Below are 20,711 nucleotides of genomic sequence, written 5' to 3' on the forward strand. Positions count from 1 at the left end.
CAATAAAGAATAACATCTATCCCATTGGTTAGCAAACGAATACAAGTCCTGTTATCACTAATTGTAACCCAAACATGCTGCTACAGAGATCCCCTTACCTCAGCAGTTAACATTACAAAGAAGCCATTTTATTAGCCTTAGCAAGTAATATGAAAGAAGAAACCCCTTATACATATAAATAAATAAGTGCTGCAGGTGCTCAGGACTTCAGCTTGCATGCGTGGGAGCAGGAAGGGAGTTAGTTTCAGGTCAGGAGACCCTTCATCACAAAATAGTTTGTGAAACTGCAGGAAGAATGGGGGAGGGAGATGCTTCCCTCAAGGTGACCATGAAGATTAAACAGTCATTTAGGTTATCTGGTCATTGAGCAAATGGGGCTGAATAGAGAGAACATAGGCAAGGGAATGTAGGTATTGTAAAATTTGAAGCAGGAGGATATGACAGCAGATCAGGCTGGGCCCATCCTCGTCCTCTGCTCCCACAGGGTGAAAAGAACAAAAACAAGATGGATAACTGACACAGGTATTGTTTCCAACCAATACAGAAAATGTACAGGTATTAGGAGAAGGTTTTGTTAAAATAAATCGTAATGATGGTACCAGAACTAAAAAGGAATACTTATCCAAAGAGGTTAAATAGTCTGCAGATTTTGTTTTCTCTCTAGAAAAGAGAAAGCTGGTGATAACCTAATTGCCTTTAAATTGATGGAATTAATAGGTTATCATGGAGAAAATAGATTCAATGGACTAAATAGCTGTCATGGTTTTATAAAGTGATCTCTAATAAAATCACCAGAAAACTCAGGTGAAATGTTTTCTGTTGCGAGTGGTGAGAATATGGAGTTAAGGAGAGGCGAGGTAAGACATATGACAGAAAGGGATGACCAGAATCTGTTGGTGGAGTAAGAAATAGGGGAGGTAGAAGCTCAAGTTGAATATCAATATCAACATGGATCATTTTGTTGTTCTGGTATTTCTATGCTGCAATCCATTGTAAGTACTTAAACTTCTGTAACGAGAAGTTTCGATGTTAGTTTCCTATTACAAACTCCATGTTATTTTTCTTGAGCATACTTAGAAATTTGCCACAAACTTTGAATTGGCCCAAGGTGTTCCCAAAAGGTCCAAACACTGCTTATTGTTCATATAGTTCTATTCAACTTGTAAAACAATGTAAGTAATAAAACCAGGCGTAGAGTTGAAGCTCTTTCTCAACTTTCAGTTTATTTAAGAAATACTTAAACTGTTCTCCTGTAAACCTTTACAAAATGTCTTGCGTCATTACTGTGAAAAACAGCTGAAGATGTAGATCGTTAACAGAGTTCAGTTGTCACGATCATCTTCTGGTGTCATTCCAATTCAAATGCTCAGGAACCAGGACTGATTTAAACGTTGCTCTCCTTAATATCTTGAAAATGTAGAAACATAATTGGTATTAGAAGTAATTCTCTAAAAAGTCATCAGAATTCTAGTCACAGTGCAAAACTTGCCAATTATAGTTTCAGTGCTCCTCTTATCTCTCCTGCCATTCTCCCGGTTTTTCTTCTATTGTTTTTATCGCCTTACTGAATAATTCTGCTTTTTGTACACTGTATAAACCAGTCTAAATTTATTTGGCAAGATTCACATGGAAGACGTAAGTGTAATTAAACTGAGAGTTGTCTTACTGTCAGAAAATCAATGCTACAGTCAGTTGCCAGAGGCTTTGTAATGTGTCTGGTATTCAGTCGGAGCTCTATACGTGTACTTGTTACCGATGCAATTGGAATAAATTAAAAATTGGCAATAGTTTGAAGCACAAATATAGGGTGCGCAGGGAGGGTGTTGTTTTGGTGAACTCTTGTTTATACCTGAGGTTTTTATCTCTACCTGTGAATGACTCAACCCATCCCCCAAAATGTATTTCAACATCAGAGTCCAGTTCTGCTCCTCATGATATTATGAACCAACTCAAGAGGTTGTGAATTGAATATGCACAGTTATAACCCATTCATAAATTGAAGCTCATTCAATGAATCAGTTCTATATTTTTATAGAACATTTATATCTTCAATAGTGTAATAAAAATTGAAGTGTGCAATTCAGAATTGGGTTTAATCTACAGTGCGAGAAAGTTTTGAACCGTGTAGAATTTTCTCTATTTCTGCATAAATATCACCTAAAATGTGATCAGATCTTCATTCAAGTCCTAAAACTAGATAAAGAGAACCCAATTAAATAAAAAACACAAAAACATTATACTTGTTCATTTATTTATTGAGTAAAATGATCCAATATTACATGTATCTGTTGGAAGAAGTATGTGAACCTTTGCTTTCAGTAACTGGTTTGACCCACTTGTACAGCAGTAACTTCTACCAAACATTCCCAGTAACTGTTGATCAGTCCTGCACATCGACTTGGAGGAATTTTAGGCCATTCCTCCTTACAAAACTGCTACAACTCTGGGATGTTGATGGCCTTCCTTGCATGAACTGATTGCTTCAGGTCCTTCCACAACATTTCTATAGGATTAAGGTCAGGGCATTGACTTGGCCATTCCAAGACACAAATTTTCTTCTTTTTAAACCATTTTGTTGTTGATTTAGTCTTGCCTTTCAGATTGTCTTGTTGCATTATCCAACTTGTATTAAGCTTCAAGTGACTGACTGCTGCCTTGAAATTCTCCTGTAAAATGTCTTGATACAATTTTGAATTCATTGTTCCTCAACGATTGCAAGCTGTGCAGGCCCTGAGGCAGCAAAGCAGCCCCAAACCATGATGCTCCTTCAAACATGCTTCATAGTTAGGATGAGGTTTTGCTGTTGGTGTGCAGTGCCCTTACCTCCAAACATGGCAATGTGCATTTCTGCCACAAAGTTCAATTTTTATCTCATCTGTCCACAAAACGTTGTCCCAGAAGCATTGTAGAACATCCATGTGGCCTTTTGCAAACTTGAGACATGCAGTCATTTTTTTTTTTTGGAGACCATTGGTTTCTTCCGTGGTGTCCTTCCATGAACACCATTCTTGTTCAGTGTTTTTGTTATAGTGGACACATGAACAGAGACTTTAGCAAGTTTTGGAGGTTTCTGCAGGTCTTTTGCTTTTACCCTTGGGTTCTTTTTCATCTCCTTCAGCATTGCATGTTGTGCTCTTGGTGTGATCTTTGCAGGATGTCCACTCCTAGGGAGAGTAGCAACAATACTGAATTTCTTCCATTTGTAGACAATTTCTCTCACTGCGGACTGATGAACACTCGGGTTTAGAAATGCTTTTGAAGCTTTTTCCAGCTTCATGCATCTCTACAGTTCTTCTTCTAAGGTCCTTTGAAGGTTATTTTGACTGAGGCATGGTGCACATAAAGAGATCTTTCTTGAGAAGAGAAGGCTCTGTCAGTAACCTGACCTTGTCTTTTTTTATTGGGCAGGGCACCTCTGCAACCCACACTTCAAATCTCATCTCATTGATTGGAACACCTGACTCCAAATAGCCTTTGTAGAAGGCATTACCTTAGAGGTCACATACTTTTTCCAACAAATACATGTAATATTGGATTATTTTTCTCAATAAATAAATGAACAAGTATAATGTTTTTGTGTTATTTATTTAATTGAGTTCTCTTTATCTAGTTTTAGGACTTGCATGAAGATCTGATCACATTTTAGGTCATATTTATGCAGAAATTCTACAGGGTTCATAAAATTTCTAACACCTCTGTAACTGGCGTATGTGGTGAAATTTGCTTTGCAGCAGTAGTACAATGCGTTAAATAAAAAAACTGGTGGGCATTTGGTCCATGATGACAGGCGAGAAAAGCTCGTTTATCCCAGCTGCCAGTTTTAATTTGATAAGCCCAAAAACAGACGGAGCAATATGACCCGTGGAGAGAACCAGTCAGTCACATACAGATGGAGGAGTTGATGTTTACAGTCAGGGTCACCCACAAACACACAAGTGAATAACTGTATAACTGGAGCTAAAATGTAACAGTAAATGAACTTGAACATCCCACCATAATCCCACAAATGCATTTTAAAATAAGAACTATAAATTGCGCTGGCCACTAGAAATGTTGAGCCAGGCTGTCAACCACTCCCCTTGGAGCACCACGAAACTATATACAGTATATTAAAAAAATGAATCTAATAAGAGTGAAAATGGTGCTGCTTACTGAAGTACCCACATCTGTGACCATGGATTGCAGCTCCAGTAATCCTAAATTGGTGCCAGCTTGAAAAAAAATTGGAGATTATTTCCAGTCAAAATATGGAGTTTACAAAAACGCCGACTGAAAAGGGCATTAAAGGTTGTCCTGATATACCAGATCTGCCTTGCGGAGGGCTATTTCAAGAGCTAAGGAACAATTCTGAATGAGGTTGGAGGCAACATCAGATGCACGTTGACTCTGGCAGGGTTGGCAGGAGGTCACTATTTCCTTCAAAGTGACACCCAACATCATTAATGGCAGTGATGCTTCGCCCCCCAGTCAAGTTCAGCACCTTTTATGCTCACTTTGAAAGGGAGAATAAATCTATAGTTATGAAGATCCCTGCAGCACCAGGTGACCCTGTGATCTCTGTCTCGGAGGCCACATCAGGAGGGTGAACCCTCTCAAGGTGACAGGCCCTGATGGAGTACTTGGTAAGGCTCTGAAGACCTGTGCCAAACAACTGGTGGGTGTATTCAAGGACATTTTCAAACTCTCTTTGCTACGGTCAGAAGTTCCCACCTGCTTCAAAAGGGTAACAATTATACCAGTGCCAAAAGAAAGCAGGTTGAGCTGCCTTAACGACTGTCGTCTCATAGCACTCACGTCAACTGTGATGAAATTGGTGATGGCTAGAATCAACCCCTGCCTCAGGAAGGACCCAGACCCACTGCAGTTCGCCTATCACCACAAGGGGTCTATGGAGGAAGCAATCTCACTGGCTCTCCATGTGGCCCTGACCTATGTCAGGACGCTGTGTATTGTCTACAGCTCAGTATTTAATAGGGCATAGAATAGTACAGCACAATACAGGCCCTTCAGCCCACAATGTTGTGTCGACCTTTAAATCCTGCCTCCCATATAACCCCCTGCCTTAAATTCTTCCATATACCCGTCTAGTAGTCTCTTAAAATTCACTAGTGTATCTGCCTCCACCACTGACTCAGGCAGTGCATTCCACACACCAGCCACTCTCTGAGTAAAAAACCTTCCTCTAATATCCCCCTTGAACTTCCCACCCCTTACCTTAAAGCCATGTCCTCTTGTATTGAGTAGTGGTACCCTGGGGAAGAGCCGCTGGCTGTCCACTCTATCTATTCCTCTAAATATCTTGTACACCTCTATCATGTCTCCTCTCACCCTCCTTCTCTCAAAAGAGTAAAGCCCTAGCTCCCTTAATCTCTGATCATAATGCATACTCTCTAAACCAGGCAGCATTCTGGTAAATCTCCTCTGTACCCTTTCCAATGCTTCCACATCCTTCCTATAGTGAGACGACCAGAACTGGACACAGTACTCCCAAATGTGGCCTAACCAGAGTTTTATAGAGCTGCATCGTTACATTGCGACTCTTAAACTCTATCCCTCGACTTATAAGCTTTCTTAACTACCCTATCTACCTGTGAGGCAACTTTCAGGGATCTGTGGACATGTACCCCCAGATCCCTCTGCTCCTCCACACTACCAAGTATCCTGCCATTTACTTTGTACTCTGCCTTGGAGTTTGTCCTTCCAAAGTGTACCACCTCACACTTCTCCGGGTTGAACTCCATCTGCCACTTCTCAGCCCACTTCTGCATCCTATCAATGTCTCTCTGCAATCTTTGACAATCCTCTACACTATCCACAACATCACCAACCTTTGTGTCGTCTGCAAACTTGCCAACCTACCCTTCTACCCCCCACATCCAGGTCGTTAATAAAAACCATGAAAAGTAGAGGTCCCAGAACCGATCCTTGTGGGACACCACTAGTCACAACCCTCCAATCCGAATGTACTCCCTCCACCACGACCCTCTGCCTTCTTCAGGCAAGCCAATTCTGAATCCACCTGGCCAAACTTCCCTGGATCCCATGCCTTCTGACTTTCTGAATAAGCCTACCATGTGGAACCTTGTCAAATGCCTCACTAAAATCCATATAGATCACATCCACTGCACTACCCTCATCTATATGCCTGGTCACCACCTCAAAGGACTGTATCAAGCTTGTTAGACACGATCTGCCCTTCACAAACCCATGCTGATTGTCCCTGATAAGACCATGATTCTCCAAATACCCATAGATCCTATCTCTAAGAATCTTTTCCAACAGCTTTCCCACCACAGACGTAAGGCTCACTGGTCTATAACTACCCGGACTATCCCTACTACCTTTTTTGAACAAGGGGACAACATTTGCCTCCCTCCAATCCTCCGGTACCATTCCCGTAGACAATGAGGACATAAAGGTCCTAGCCAGAGGCTCAGCAATCTCTTCCCTCACCTCTTGGAGCAGACTGGGGAATATTCTGTCAGACCCCAGGGGCTTATCCGTCCTAATGTATTTTAACAACTCCAACACCTCCTCTCCCTTAATATCAACATGCTCCAGAACATCAACCTCACTGATATTGTCCTCACCATCATCAAGTTCCCTCTCATTGGTGAATACCGAAGAGAAGTATTCATTGAGGACCTCGCTCACTTCCACAGCCTCCAGGCACATCTTCCCACCTTTATCTCTAATCGGTCCTACCTTCACTTCTGTCATCTTTTTGTTCTTCACATAATTGAAGAATGCGTTGGGGTTTTCCTTTACCCTACTCGCCAAGGCCTTCTCATGCCCCCTTCTTGCTCTCCTCAGCCCCTTCTTAAGCTCCTTTCTTACTTCCCTATATTCCTCAATAGACCTATCTGATCCTTGCTTCCTAAACCTCATGTATGCTGCCTTCTTCCACCTGACTAGATTTTCCACCTCACTTGTCGCCCATGGTTCCTTCACCCTACCATTCTTTATCTTCCTCACCAGGACAAATTTATCCCTAACATCCTGCAAGAGATCCCTAAACATCAACCACATATCCATAGTACATTTCCCTGCAAAAACCTCATCCCAGTTCACACCCGCAAGTTCTAGCCTTAGAGTCTCATAATTTGACCTTCCCCAATTAAAAGTTTTCCTGTCCTTTCTGATTCTATCCTTTTCCATGATAATGCTAAAGGCCAAGGAGCGGTGGTCACTGTCCCCCAGATGCTCACCCACCGAGAGATCTGTGACGTGACCCAGTTCGTTACCTAATGCTAGATCTAGTATGGCATTCTCCAAGTTGACCTGTCAACATACTGTGACAGGAATCCATCCTGGACACACTTAACAATCTCTGTCCCATCTAAACCCTTGGAACAAATCAGGTGCCAATCTATATTAGGGAAGTTAAAGTCACCCATGATAACAACCCTGTTATTTTTGCACCTTTCCAAAATCTGCCTCCCAATCTGCTCCTCGGTATTTCTGCTGCTACCAGGGGGCCTATAGAATACTCCCAATAGAGTAACTGCTCCCTTCCTGTTCCTGACTTCCACCCATACTGACTCAAAAGTGGATCCTGATACATTACGCACCCTGATACATTACGCTGTAATAGTATCCCTGGCCAGTTATGCCACCCCTCCTCCCATCTTTCCCCCCTCTCTATCCCTTTCAAAGCACTGAAATCCAGAAATATTGAGAATCCATTCCTGCCCTGGTGCCAGCCAAGTCTCTGTAATGGCCATGACATCATAATTCCATGTATGTATCCAAGCTTTCAGTTCATCACCTTTGTTCTTGATGCTTCTTGCATTGAAGTACGTGCACCTTCGCCCTTCTATCTTTCTACCTTTACACCGTTTATTCTGCTTCTCTTTCCTCAAAGCCTCTTTATATGTTAGATCTGGCTTTACTCCATGCACTTCTTCCACTGCTCTATTGCTCCGGGTTCCATACCCCTTGCTAATTAGTTTAAACCCTCCCGAACCAGGCTAGCAAACCTACCTGCAAGGATATTGCTCCCCCTCGAGTTCGGGTGCAATCCATCCAATCTGTACAGGTCCCACCTTCCCCAGAGGAGATCCCAATGTTCCAAAAATCTAAAACTCTGCTCCCTGCACCAACTCCTCAGCCACACATTCAACTGCCATCACACTAATTCTTACCATCACTGTCACGTAGCACTGGCAGCAGTCCTGAGAACGCCACCCTTGAGGTCCTGTTCTTCAGCCTTCTGCCTAGTTCCCGAAACTCACACTTCAGGACCTCATCCCTCTTCCTGCCTATGTCGTTAACACCATCATTCCTATAATTCTGATTGAAAAGCTTCAGAACCTGAGTCTCTTTCTGCGATTGGATCCTTGTCTTCCTAACCGGAAGACCACAATCTATATGAATTGGAACTAACATCTCCACTTTGCTGACAAGTCAACACTGGTGCACCTCGGGGATGTGTGCTTAGTCCACTGTTCTACTCTCTCTACACCCATGACTGTGTGGCTAGGCACAGCTCAAGTGCCATCTATAGATTTACTGACGATACAGCCAGTGTTGGCAAAATCTCATATCAAGTCAAGTCATTTTGACCATAAACTGCTGGTACAGTACACAGTAAAAATGAAACAGCATTCCTCCAGGACCATGGTGCTACATGAAACAACACAAAACTACTCTAGACTAAGTGAGACAACACAAGGTTATGTAAAACAACATAAAAACTGCACTGGACTGCAGACTTACACAGGACTACATAAAGTGCTCAAAACAGTGCAGGGCAGTACAATAAATAATGAACAAGACAAGAACACGTATAGGAATGAGATACACCAGCTGCCTGAGAGCTGTTGCAGTAACAACCTTGCACTCAAGATCAGTACAGCAGAAAACTGATTGTAGACTTCAGAAAGGATAAGACGAGAGAACACACGCCAGTCCGCATCGATGGATCAGAAATGGAGAGAGTGACCAATTCCAAGTTCCAAAGTGTCAAGATCTCTTCTCATTGCTTATTGTCAGAAAAGAGATATGGAAGCCGGAAAGAAGCCTCAGTGATTCAGGAACAGCTTCTTCCCTTCTGCCATCTGATTTCTGAATGGACATTGAACTCGTGAACTAATTTTATTTCCTTTTTCTTTGCACTGCTTATTTAATTTAACTATATATTTTATACATATACACACTGTAATTCAATTTTCATTTTTCTCTCTATTATCATGTATGCATTGTACTGCTGCCACAAAGTTAACAAGTCTCCTGACACACGGTATGCCGGTGATACTAATTCTGATTCTGATGTACATAAACCTAGGACTATAGGAAATAAAGCTGATTAACTTAGACCCTAGTAAACATAGGAGTTTAATATCATTGCTATTACTAAAAGTGGCTTAAAACTAGGCAGAAATTGCAGTTCTTGATTCCAGATTACAGTGATTCAGATGAGATAATTCATTTTTGAAAAATGCAGTGGCATACTCTGTAAGGATAATGATATAAGGAAATAGTTGCAGTTATGAAAAGCAATGCTGTGCTCAAAGTCAATGAATGACACCAGATGGGTTGAAACGAGGAAGGAAAATATAAACTGGGAGTGTACTTTCAACTCCAAATAGTCATGGCAGGCAATAAAAATTCATAAACATTTCAGGTAGGTACAGTGATGGGGATTTCAATTCGCTTTGCATTAACAGAACTATATTACAGAAGTAATGTGACTCCACAACAAGCCTGAAGATATTTGAGGATGCTTCTAGTGTTCGAAGAGTTTAGCTTTGCAAAAAACTGGTTGGCTAGGCTACAGTCATTTTTGTTAGACTAAGGGGCCGAGGCTCAATAAGTACCCATTTTCTCTGATTTGGGGTAATAGAGAGGAGCAAAGGAATTTCTTTTTGCCCAGGGCATCACTGAAAGGAGGGGATAGTCTCGGCAGTTTTTTTCCCAACCATCTACATGGATGCAGTGGGCCCACAGTTCGGTTCTGTGCTATAAATTTGTTTGGTTCTTACTGAAAATCGTCTTGTTCATTTGTGTCTTTAGGAAGTTTTCACTTCACTAGCATCATTCTTATTGTTATAAATAGATGCTCAGGCACAGCGAGCTGCAGTTCCTGGACTTGCACTGGGGATCACTGGAACAGTTAACATAGTAAATAGAGCATTACAACGCTGTACAGGCCCCCTGACCCGCGGTGTTGTGCCAGCCTTTTAGCCTATTGTAAGATCAATCAAACCCTTTGAGAAACATAGAAAATATACAGCACAATACAGGTCCTTCAGCCCACAAAGCTGTGCTGAACATGTCCCTATCTTAGAGCTACCTAGGCTTTACCCATAGCCCTCTATTTTACTAAGCTCCATGTAGCCATCCTGGAGTCTCTTAAAAAAATCCTATCGTTTCCGCCTCCACCGTCGCCGGCAGCCCATTCCACGCATTCACCACTCTCTGCATAAAAAAACTTAACCCTGACATCTCCTCTGTACCTACTTCCAAGCGCCTTAAACCTGTGCCCTCTTGTGGCAGCCATTTCAGCCCTGGGAAAAAGCCTGTGACTATCCACACGATCAATGCCTTTCATTATCTTATATACCTCTATCAGGTCACCTCTCATCCTCCATCGCTCCAAGGAGAAAAGGCCGAGTTCACTCAACCTGTTTTCATAAGACAGGCAACATCCTTGTAAATCTCCTCTGCACCCTTCCTATGGTTTCCACATCCTTCCTGTAGTGAGGCGACCAAAACTGAGCACAGTACTCCAAGTGGGGTCTGACCAGGGTCCTATATAGCTGTCACATTACCTCTTGGCTCCTAAATTCAATTCCATGATTAATGAAGGCTAATACACCGTATGCCTTCTTAACCACAGAGTCAACCTGCGCAGCTGCTTTGAGTGTCCTATGGACTCTGACCCCAAGATCCTTCTGATCCTCCACGCTGCCAAGAGTCTTACTATTAATACTATATTCTGCCATCATATTTGACCTATCAAAATGAACCACTTCACACTTATCTGAGTTTAACTCCATCTGCCACTTCTCAGCCCAGTTTTGCATCCTATCAATGTCCTGCCTGAACCTCTGACAGCCCTCCACACTATCCACAACACCCCCAACCTTTGTGTCATCAGCAAATTTACTAACCCATCCCTCCACTTCCTCATCCAGGTCATTTATAAAAATCACAAAGAGTAAGGGTCCCAGAACAGATCCCTGAGGCACACCACTGGTCACTAACCTCCATGCAGAATATGACCCATCTACAACCACTCTTTGCCTTCTGTGGGCAAGCCAGTTCTGGATCCACAAAGCAATGTCCCTTGGATCCCAGGCCTTCTTACTTTCTCAATAAGCCTGGCATGGGGTACCTTATCAAATGCCTTGCTGAAATCTGTATACACTATATACACTACATCCACTGCTCTTCCTTCAACGTGTTTAGTCACATCCTCAAAAAATTCAATCAGGCTGTTAAGGCATGACCTGCCTCTGATAAGGCCATACTGACTATTCCCAATCATATTATACCTCTCTAAGTGTTCATAAATCCTGCCTCTCAGGATCTTCTCCACCAACTTACCAACCACTGAGGTAAGACTTACTGGTCTATAATTTCCTGGCCTATCTCTACTCCCTTTCTTGAATAAAGGAACAACATCCGCAACCCTCCAATCCTCCGGAACCTCTCCCGTCCCCATTGATGATGCAAAGATCATCACCAGAGGCTCAGCAATCTCCTCCCTCGCCTCCCACAGTAGCCTGGGGTACATCTCATCCAATCCCGGTGACTTATCCAACTTTCCAAAAGCTCCAGTACATCCTCTCTCTTAATACCTACATGCTCAAGCTTTTCAGTCCACTGCAATTCATTACTACAATCACCAAGATCCTTTTCCGTAATGAATACTATAGTAAAGTATTCAATAAGTACCTCTGCTATTTCCTCCGGTTCCATACACACTTTCTCACTGTCACACTTGATAAGTCCTATTCTTTCACGTCTTATCCTCTTGCTCTTCACATACTTGTAGAATGACTTGGAGTTTTCCTTAATCCTGCCCACCAAGGCCTTTTCACGGCCCCTTCTGGCTCTCCTAATTTCCTTCTTAAGCTCCTTCCTATTAGCCTTATAATCTTCTAGATCTCTAACATTACCTAGCTCGCTGAACCTTTCGTAAGCTTTTCTTTTCTTCTTGACTAGATTTATTACAGCCTTTGTACACCATGGTTCCTGTACCCTACCATAATTTCCCTGTCTCATTGGAACGTACCTATGCAGAACTCCACACAAATATTCCCTGAACATTTGCCACATTTCTTCCGTATCTTTCCCTGAGAACATCTGTTCCCAATTTAAGCTTCCCTGCCTGATAGCTTCATAATTCTCCTTACTTCAATTAAACACTTTTCTAACTTGTCTGTTCCTATCTCTCTCCAGTGCTATTGTAAAGGAGATAGAATTATGATCACTATCTCCAAATTGTTCTCCCACTGAAAGATCGGACACCCCAGGTTCATTTCCCAATACCAAATCAAGTACAGTCTTTCCTCTTGTAGGCTTATCTACATATTGTGTCAAGAAACCTTCCTGAATACACCTAATAAACTCCACCCCATCTAAACCCCTTGTTCTAGGGAGATGCCAGTCGATATTTGGGAAATTAAAATCTCCCACCACGACAACTCTGTTATTATTACACCTTTCCAGGACCTGTTTCCCTATCTGCTCCTCGATACCCCTGTTACTATTGGGCGGCCTGTATAAAAACACCCAGTAGAGTTATTGACCCCTTCCTGTTCCTAACCTCCACCCACAGAGACTCCGTAGACAATCCATCCATGACATCCACCTTTTCTGCAGCCGTGACACCATCTCTGATCAACAGTGCCACGCCCTCACCTCTTTTGCCTCCCTCCCTGTCCTTTCTGAAACATCTAAAACCCGGCACTTGAAGTAACCATTCCTGTCCCTGAGCCATCCAAGTCTCTGTAATGGCCACCACATCATAGCTCCAAGTACTGATCCACGCACTAAGCTCATCCGCTTTGTTCACAATACTCCTTGCATTAAAATAGACACATCTCAAACCGTCGGTCTGAGCACATCCCTTCTCTCTCACCTGCCTATCCTCCCTCGCACACTGTCTCCAAGCTTTCTTTATCTTACACAATCCTCTATTTTTTCTATCATCCATGTGTCTAAGAGTTTCTAATGTATCTGCTTCTAGCACCATCCCTGATAATGGTGCTTCATGCACCCACCACTCTTTGTGTAAAGAACTTACCTCTGACATCTCCCCTCCCCCTACTCTCCAACTGTCACACTAAAGTTATGCCCCCTTCTATTAGCCATTTCCATCATGAGATAAAACCTCAGGCTGTGCACTCTTGTCTATGCCTCTTATCATGTACATCTCTACCAAGTCACCTCTCATCCTCCATCACTACAAAGAGAAAAGTCCTAGCTCGCTCAACCTATCTTCATAAGCCATGCCTTCTAATCCAGGCAGCATCCTGATAAATCTCCTCTCCAAAGCTTCCAAATCCGTCCTATAGTAAGGTGGCCAGAACTGAACTCAATATTCTAAGTGTAATTTAACTGAGGTTTTATAGTGCTGTAACATTACCTCGCGATTCTTGAACTCATTCCCTGACTAATACACCTTCTTGACAACCCTGTCAACTTGCACGGCAACTTTGAGGGATCTATGAAAATGGACCACAAGATCCCTCTCTCCCTTCACATTGCTAACAATCCTGCCTTCAAATTCAACCTTCTAAAGTGAATTACTTCACACTTTTCTAGGCTGAACTCCATCTGCCACTTCTCAGCCTAGCTCTGCATCCTATCAATGTCCCATTGCAAGCTACAGCAACCCTCCCCACTATCCACAGCTCCACCAAAATTTGTGTCATCTGCAAACTTGCTAAGCAATCTATACATTTCCTCAGCCAAGTCATTTATAAAAATTGCGTAGAGTAGTGGTCCCAGGCATATCTCACTACACTACCCTTCTTCGGAACAGTTCTCTGTGGAACATCACTGGTTACCAATGTCTGCGTATAGATCACCCTCTGCCTTCTGTAGGCAAGCCAGATCTACTTCCAAACAGCCAAGCTTTCTTGGATCCCATGCCTCCTGACTTTCTGAATGAGCCAGCCATGGGAAACCTTATCAACTGCCTTAATAAAGTCCATATATACTGCATCCATTGCTCTATCTTAATCAACACAGACAAAATGCTAGTGGAACGCAACAGGCCAGACAGCAACCATAGGAAGAGGCACAGTCGATGTTTCGGGCCGAGACCCTTCGTCAGGACTAACTGAAAGAAGAGATAGTAAGAGGTTTGAAAGGGGGAGGGGGAGATCCGAAATGATAGGAGCAGACAGGAGGGGGAGGGATAGAGTTAAGTGCTGGAAAGTTGATTGGCAAAAGTGATACAAGGCTGGAGAAGGGAGCGGATCATGGGACGAGAGGCTTAGGGAAGAAGAAAGAGGGAGGGAAGCGCCAGAGGAAGATGGACCCAGGAGACATGACCTGCCCCTCACAAAGCCAAGCTGGATATCCCCAATCAAACTGTGCCTCCCCAAATACTTGTGAATCCCGTTTCTAATAATCTCCTTCAATAAATTGCCTATTACTGAGGTAAGACTCACTGGTTCAATATTCCCAAGGTTATCCCACTCCCTTTCTTGAACAAAGGAATAGCATTTGACACCCTCCAATCATCTGGTTTTACTGTGGCCAATGAGGATGCAAAGATTGTTGCCAAGGGGGCAGCATTCGCTTTCCTCACTTCTTGTAGTATTCTGGGTATATCCTGTCTGGCACGGGAGACTTGCCTATCTTAATGCTTTTCAGAAGTTCCAGCACATCATCTTTCTTAACATTTAACATGTTCAACCACATCAGCGTACTTTGCACTATCCTCACAATCGTCAATGTCTCTCTCACTGGTGAATATTGAAGTAAAGTATTCATTAAAGGCCTCCCCTACCTTCTCAGACCCCAGGCATGTTTTCTCTTCTATTCCTGATTGTCCTACCCTCACTCTAACCATCCTCCTGTTCTTCATATACATCTAGAATGCCTGGGGATTTTCTTTAATTCTACTTGCCATGGCCTTCTCATGCCCCCTTCTAGCTCTCCTAATTCCATTCTTCAGATCCTTCCTGGCTAGCTAGTTCTCTGCACCCCTGGCTACATAAGGCTTTCTAAACCTCATGTAAACTTTTATCCTCTTGACTAGGTGCCCTGCACCTCTCGTCAACCATGGTTCCTTTAACCTACCATCCTTTTATTGCCTCAATGGGACAAACCTATCCAGAACATCCAACAAATGCTCCCTAATATCCTCCACGTTACTGTTGTTCATTTTCCTGAGTCCATCTGTTCCCAATTTATACCCCTCAGTTCCTGCCTAATAACATTATAATTTGCCCTCTCCCAGTTAAAATTGTCTGCTCCTATCTCCCTGCAAGGCTATAGTAAAGGTCAAGGAATTATGGTTACTGTCTCCAAAATGTTCTCCCACTGAGAGACCTGACACCTGACCTGGTGCATTGCCTATCACCAGATCCAGTATGGCCTCTCCTCTGTTGGTCTGTCTACATATTGAACCAGGAATCCTTCCTGGACACAGTTAACAAATTCTGCCCCATCTTTCCAAAAAGTGCCTCAATGTCTCTGTTACTATTGGGTGGCCTATAGAATACTCCCAACAGGGTGATTGCTCTCTTCCTGTTTCTGAGTTTCACTCACACTGACTCAGCAGGCAACCCGTCTATGACGTCCTCCCTTTCTGCAGCTGTCATACTGAAAGCAGTGTGCATCCTTGGGTGCAGTGTGCAGAGTCCTAAAGTGCCGTGCAGCATCTGTGGAGAGAGGAACAGATGCCCTTGGTATCACCTGGATCCTCCTGGTTTTCTGTCCATCACAGGTGATACTTCAGTTCTCTACCCTCCCTCCTTTTCTGCAATTTTAAAATGTAGTCTTTGATTTCACTTTTCCAATTCTAGTGAAGGGTTGACCCTGCTTCATTCTCCACACGTGCTGAGTATCTCCAACATTTTTTGCTGCTATTTCGGCTTGTCAGTATCCAGATTTGTAGACCATGTGCAGTTTATTTAGTTTAGTTATTGTGTTGAGATGAAGCCTGTTAATCTTTTGAGTAAGACTAAGTGAACTGATAAATAAACAATGGAGAGTTCACATTTCAGATCTAGGTGGGTTTAATGCATTGGCTTTCTTTCCCTGTTGTGGGAAACTTCATGAAATGAGGTAACAGTGAAGATTACAAGAATTGGCTAACATTGCTCCCTTGTTAATTCCTTCTCCTTGACACTAAATTATAACTTGCCTGTCGATTAACTGCTTGCAAAAAATAAAAGATTTCATCATTTAATTAGTGACCTGATATTCTTTTTGTGAGTGTGTCCTACTTTCAGAATCAGGTTAACTATCACCAGAGTATCTGTTGATTTTCTTTTCCTATCTATATGACAATCATTGGACAACTGTCCACTCAATTCCTGATCCCTGTTTCACATCTCATCCAGGTTTCAGAATGGTGCTGAAACCCCTCTGCTCACTGGTGCTTTAAGAGAGTTTACACTAACAGATCAAAAAGTAGGTCTTCCAGTGACAAACATACAGTATATCAGTAGTCCCAGCATTCTACTGTAACCTGTTAATTTCTCAGGGAAGATTGAATATCTTCAACCTTTCAGCATTCAACACAAGATCTGACTTGGCCAGCTACTTCATTTCCCTGAGCTTCCCAAAAATATTTATTTTTTCATTCAACTTCATCGGTTTCCACTTCCACCATACTAGGTAATGTATGTTCTGTGTCCTAAAGCCCTTTCTGTGTAAAAGGCTTCACCCTTCTTCAACCAGTGGGGACTGGATCTTCAGAGGCTCAGTGGCTGTGATTAACATTTTTTTGGATAGTAAGGGAATTGGAGTTAAGGGGTTGGTGTGTTGAAGTGGTGCTGAGGCAAAAGATCAGCCATGATCTTATTGAGCAGGGGCAAGGGATTGAGTTGTCTACTGAGTTCACTTGCTGCCCAGCATGACTTTGAATTTCTCTCCTAATCTGTCACCAGTCCCTTCACAGAGCCACTCCCTGCTGCTTTCTTGAAGAGTTTGTGTGTGAAACTGCCCACTCTGACACATTGCTTGTGAATGCAGGGAGTGTTCCAGCCAGTACAGTGACAAGGAAATACTTGCAACTTCACTTCAATAACATAAGCAAATTGCACAGCAGCACACTTGTGTACTCTAACCAACAGCAAGGTGATTTTTCTCTCCGTACAAATCAACAATTGAGTTTATTTACATATTTGAAAGCAAGCTGGAAAGAGGAAATCATTTTAAATAGGAAAGATGTCTATAGATCCCCTTAATTTCTGAACAAAGCAAGTGAATGAAAACGACAGCATCTCGTACAAATTAGTTTTGAGTGCAACATAATCTTATCTCCCTTCACCACAGAGGAGATATAGGTTTATTAGGAGTCACAGCGGAATATTGAACAGGTGGCTTCAATTGACAGAAGTTTTCTGATCAAGTAAGTCTCTTTCTAATCACACCAGTAGTGCGCTAGTAAAGAATTAAAAACCCTCCCTATTCTAACCAAGTGCACTGAGGTCCTTATCATGCAGCTGTCTTTGTAAACAACAGCTTGTCTTTTCCATTTATGACACACACGTCTGCATTTGTCTCTTAAAGTGTAATAAAGCTGACATTAGCTGTAAAGTACACAGTGCTTCCATTGTCCTTGTAGTTTGAATAAAATGGATGTGGTTTTGTATTGCCTTTATTTGCCCTGGGCTTATCCTACTCCTGCTTTAATTGGAAGGCTTTTGGAATACACTGGGGTTGGATATGAAACTTTGCTCCTATTGTCAAGTAGGAAGTTTTTCCATTTGTGAGCATGATCCACACATTTAGAGTTATTTTTGAGAAGGTAGTGATAAACTGCTGTCCCTTTACTAAAGGCAGTCTAGCAGCGTTGTGGTAAAGAATCCTGGAATGATGCATCTTCACGTTAGATTGGCAGGTTCTTTGGAGGGGAATTTGCAAGTTGTGTTCTTTGTAATCAAAGTTGTGGGTTTGGGAGGTGCTGTTGGAGTAGCCCTGGCAAGTAACTGTGGTGTGTTTTATGGCTGGTCCACAATATAGTTTTTGTGTAGTGGTGGAGAGAATAAATGTTTTAGGTGGTTAATGGCTGGTGTTGAGTTCTCTGAATGTGGCTGATGCTGCATTCACCTGGACAAGTGCAGAATGTGTCCACACCTCACTTATGCCTTGCCAAGGCATGCAGCGTCAGGAAGAAAAAGACCCAGCCCATAACCTACTCCTGGCCCTGTTTACCTAGTCCAGTAGAATTTCTGGTCAATGGTGACCTATGCCATGTTGATTCTGTCAAATCTGTGACCTTAAGACTGGTGAATTTGTAGGGTAAGTGCCTAAATAAGGCCTTGTTGGAAAGAGTTATTGCCTGGAACTTCTGTGGCACAAATGCTGTGTTGTTTGCCCACTTCCTATTGGTCAACCATGAAGCAAAGTAATGAAATTTCAATGCAGCCATCTACTATTAATGGAGGATAATTGAGGAGAAACTGGAACCTTGAGAGATTACAGCATAGCATCGTTGTGACAATTGCATAGAGCTTGACAGTACAATAAACCATCAGTTTACTGTTCACACTCAGTCTCTTCCCACCTCTCTACCATCATGACAACTTTATGTACCTTCCCAGAATCAGTGTCACTGGCATATGTTGTGAAATCAGTTCTAATTTATTCTAAATACATTTGCTGTTCAGCCTGATCAACCCCTGCAGGATCTGAGTTCTAACCTCTATTTGAGTAAAGATGTTTATCCTGAAATTCTGATACATTCATGATTTTCTAACGTTTTTAGCCCGCAAATCAGACTGATCCATGAGAAAACCTCACCTCCATGTCGATCACATCAAACCCCTTTATAAAGGTCGTGGTTTTGCTGTGTAAGGATTGGCTTGGCTATTTTATAGTTGCTGGTGTTTAGTGACACTGACTAATAGTCTATCTCATTGGATGCAGGAACTGGGGGTGCTGCACAACTACATTTTGGCCTTAACCACAGAAGATCACATCCACCACTGTGTTGTACAGGTGAGTTCCTCTTGTAATGTGAATGTACTCACTTTGTGAATGAGAAATGCCGCTGAATATAAAACCTCAAACTTCAGCCTGTTACACTGAAGCTAATATTTAATTTCTAATATGGAGATTCTGTCTGAAGGCCGCTTGCTACAGTGGATTCATTCCTTGTGTTTTCTATCATCAGACATACAAATTCAGTGGAGCAAGAGGGGTTAAAGTGCCAAATACGTTTGAGACTGTCAGACTTGAGTTTCCACTGGACTAGTTTTCAAGTCTAGACTACTGGTCATTCAGAGCAAGTTAACAGTTCAGCTCAGATGTGTATTGTACTGGAAGGGTGCAGGGGGTGGGAAAGGAGCTGGTGGATAGGGACCAAACCTTTCCAAGGCCGGTCTTTTGAGATAAATTCAAAACCCTTCAGCGCACTTAGCTCTATTTCAGTGGTCTCCAACCCCCGACGGATATGTCATTTTGTCCCTGAAACATCAGCTTTCTTAATTCTGCATGGACACATCCCGGCACCCTGTCATCTCATTATTTAGTGCAAAGGCCTGTTCCTGAAGTTCGTTGAGTTCTTGTAATAGGGAGAGCATTGCAGTGGTACCTGGAAGATAGCCTGGAGGGATCAGTAAATGAAGCTATGTAGATAGAATTTAGAGAAGTGATGACTTTGATGGGTTTATATCATAGATCTCCTTATAGTCTGCTGGATTCGAGAGAACAGGTATGTAGGCAAATAGTAATAGGATGTAAAAGCAATAATTTTGTAGTACTGGGTGGTAATAACTTTCCCAATATCAACTGGGATTGCATTAATGTAAGGGACCTAGGTAGATGGACTTTGTTAACTGCATCTAGGATGGGTTTTAAAACAGTATGTAGAAACTCCTACTAGGGAGGGAGCTGTACTCAACCTTACTTTAAGGAAAGAGGATGGGCAAGTGGTAAACGTGTCTGTGGAGGAACTCTTTGGGAAAAGTGACCATAATGCAATCAGCTTTAAAGTTGTCATGGAAAAGGAGGAAGTTGGACCTGGAGTTAAGGTCTGAAAGGGGGGGAGGAGGGCTGATGTCAGTCATTAAAGGTCGGGCCCAGGGAAAGTACAGAGCAGCCACTAGAGGAAGAAGCAGTGTCTGTTAAATGGGAGTGGGATATTTAAAACGAAAGCTGCTAAAGATCAGATTAACATGTTTCTGAAGCTAAAATAGCAGGATTAGGGAACAAAACTCAGTGGATTTGTGTATGGTAAGGAGGGTGCCTAAGGACAGAGGGACCTACTGGGAAGATCAAAGTCAAAGTAAATATATGCCACCATATACTACCTTGAGATTCATTTTCCTGCAGGCAAAGTAGAGAAATACAATAGAGTTTATGAAAAACTATACATAAACAAAGACTGACAAACAACTAGTATGCAAAAGACAAATTGCGCAAATGAAAATATGAGTTATAGAGTTCTTGAAAGTGAGTCTGTAGTTGCGGAATCAGTTCAGAGTTAAGCTGATTGAAGTTATCGATGTCAGTTCAGGAGCCTGCTGGTTGTAGGGTAATAGCTGTGAACCTGGTGGTATGAGACTTGAGGC

At 42.4% G+C, this 20,711-nt stretch overlaps 1 protein-coding gene across 3 annotated transcripts in view; it reads left to right on the plus strand.

Annotated features, from left to right (window-relative positions):
• zzef1 (zinc finger, ZZ-type with EF hand domain 1) overlaps positions 1-20,711 on the plus strand; it is a 261,590-nt gene that overhangs the window by 230,479 nt on the left and 10,400 nt on the right. For all 3 annotated transcript variants that reach the window (XM_072243417.1, XM_072243419.1, XM_072243418.1), the window contains one exon: positions 19,066-19,137. In XM_072243417.1, the coding sequence (XP_072099518.1) occupies positions 19,066-19,137 (72 nt within the window). The remainder of the gene's footprint in view (positions 1-19,065; positions 19,138-20,711) is intronic.

The sequence above is a fragment of the Mobula birostris genome, chromosome 25 (assembly GCF_030028105.1).
Source record: "Mobula birostris isolate sMobBir1 chromosome 25, sMobBir1.hap1, whole genome shotgun sequence".
Lineage (NCBI taxonomy): Eukaryota > Metazoa > Chordata > Chondrichthyes > Myliobatiformes > Myliobatidae > Mobula > Mobula birostris.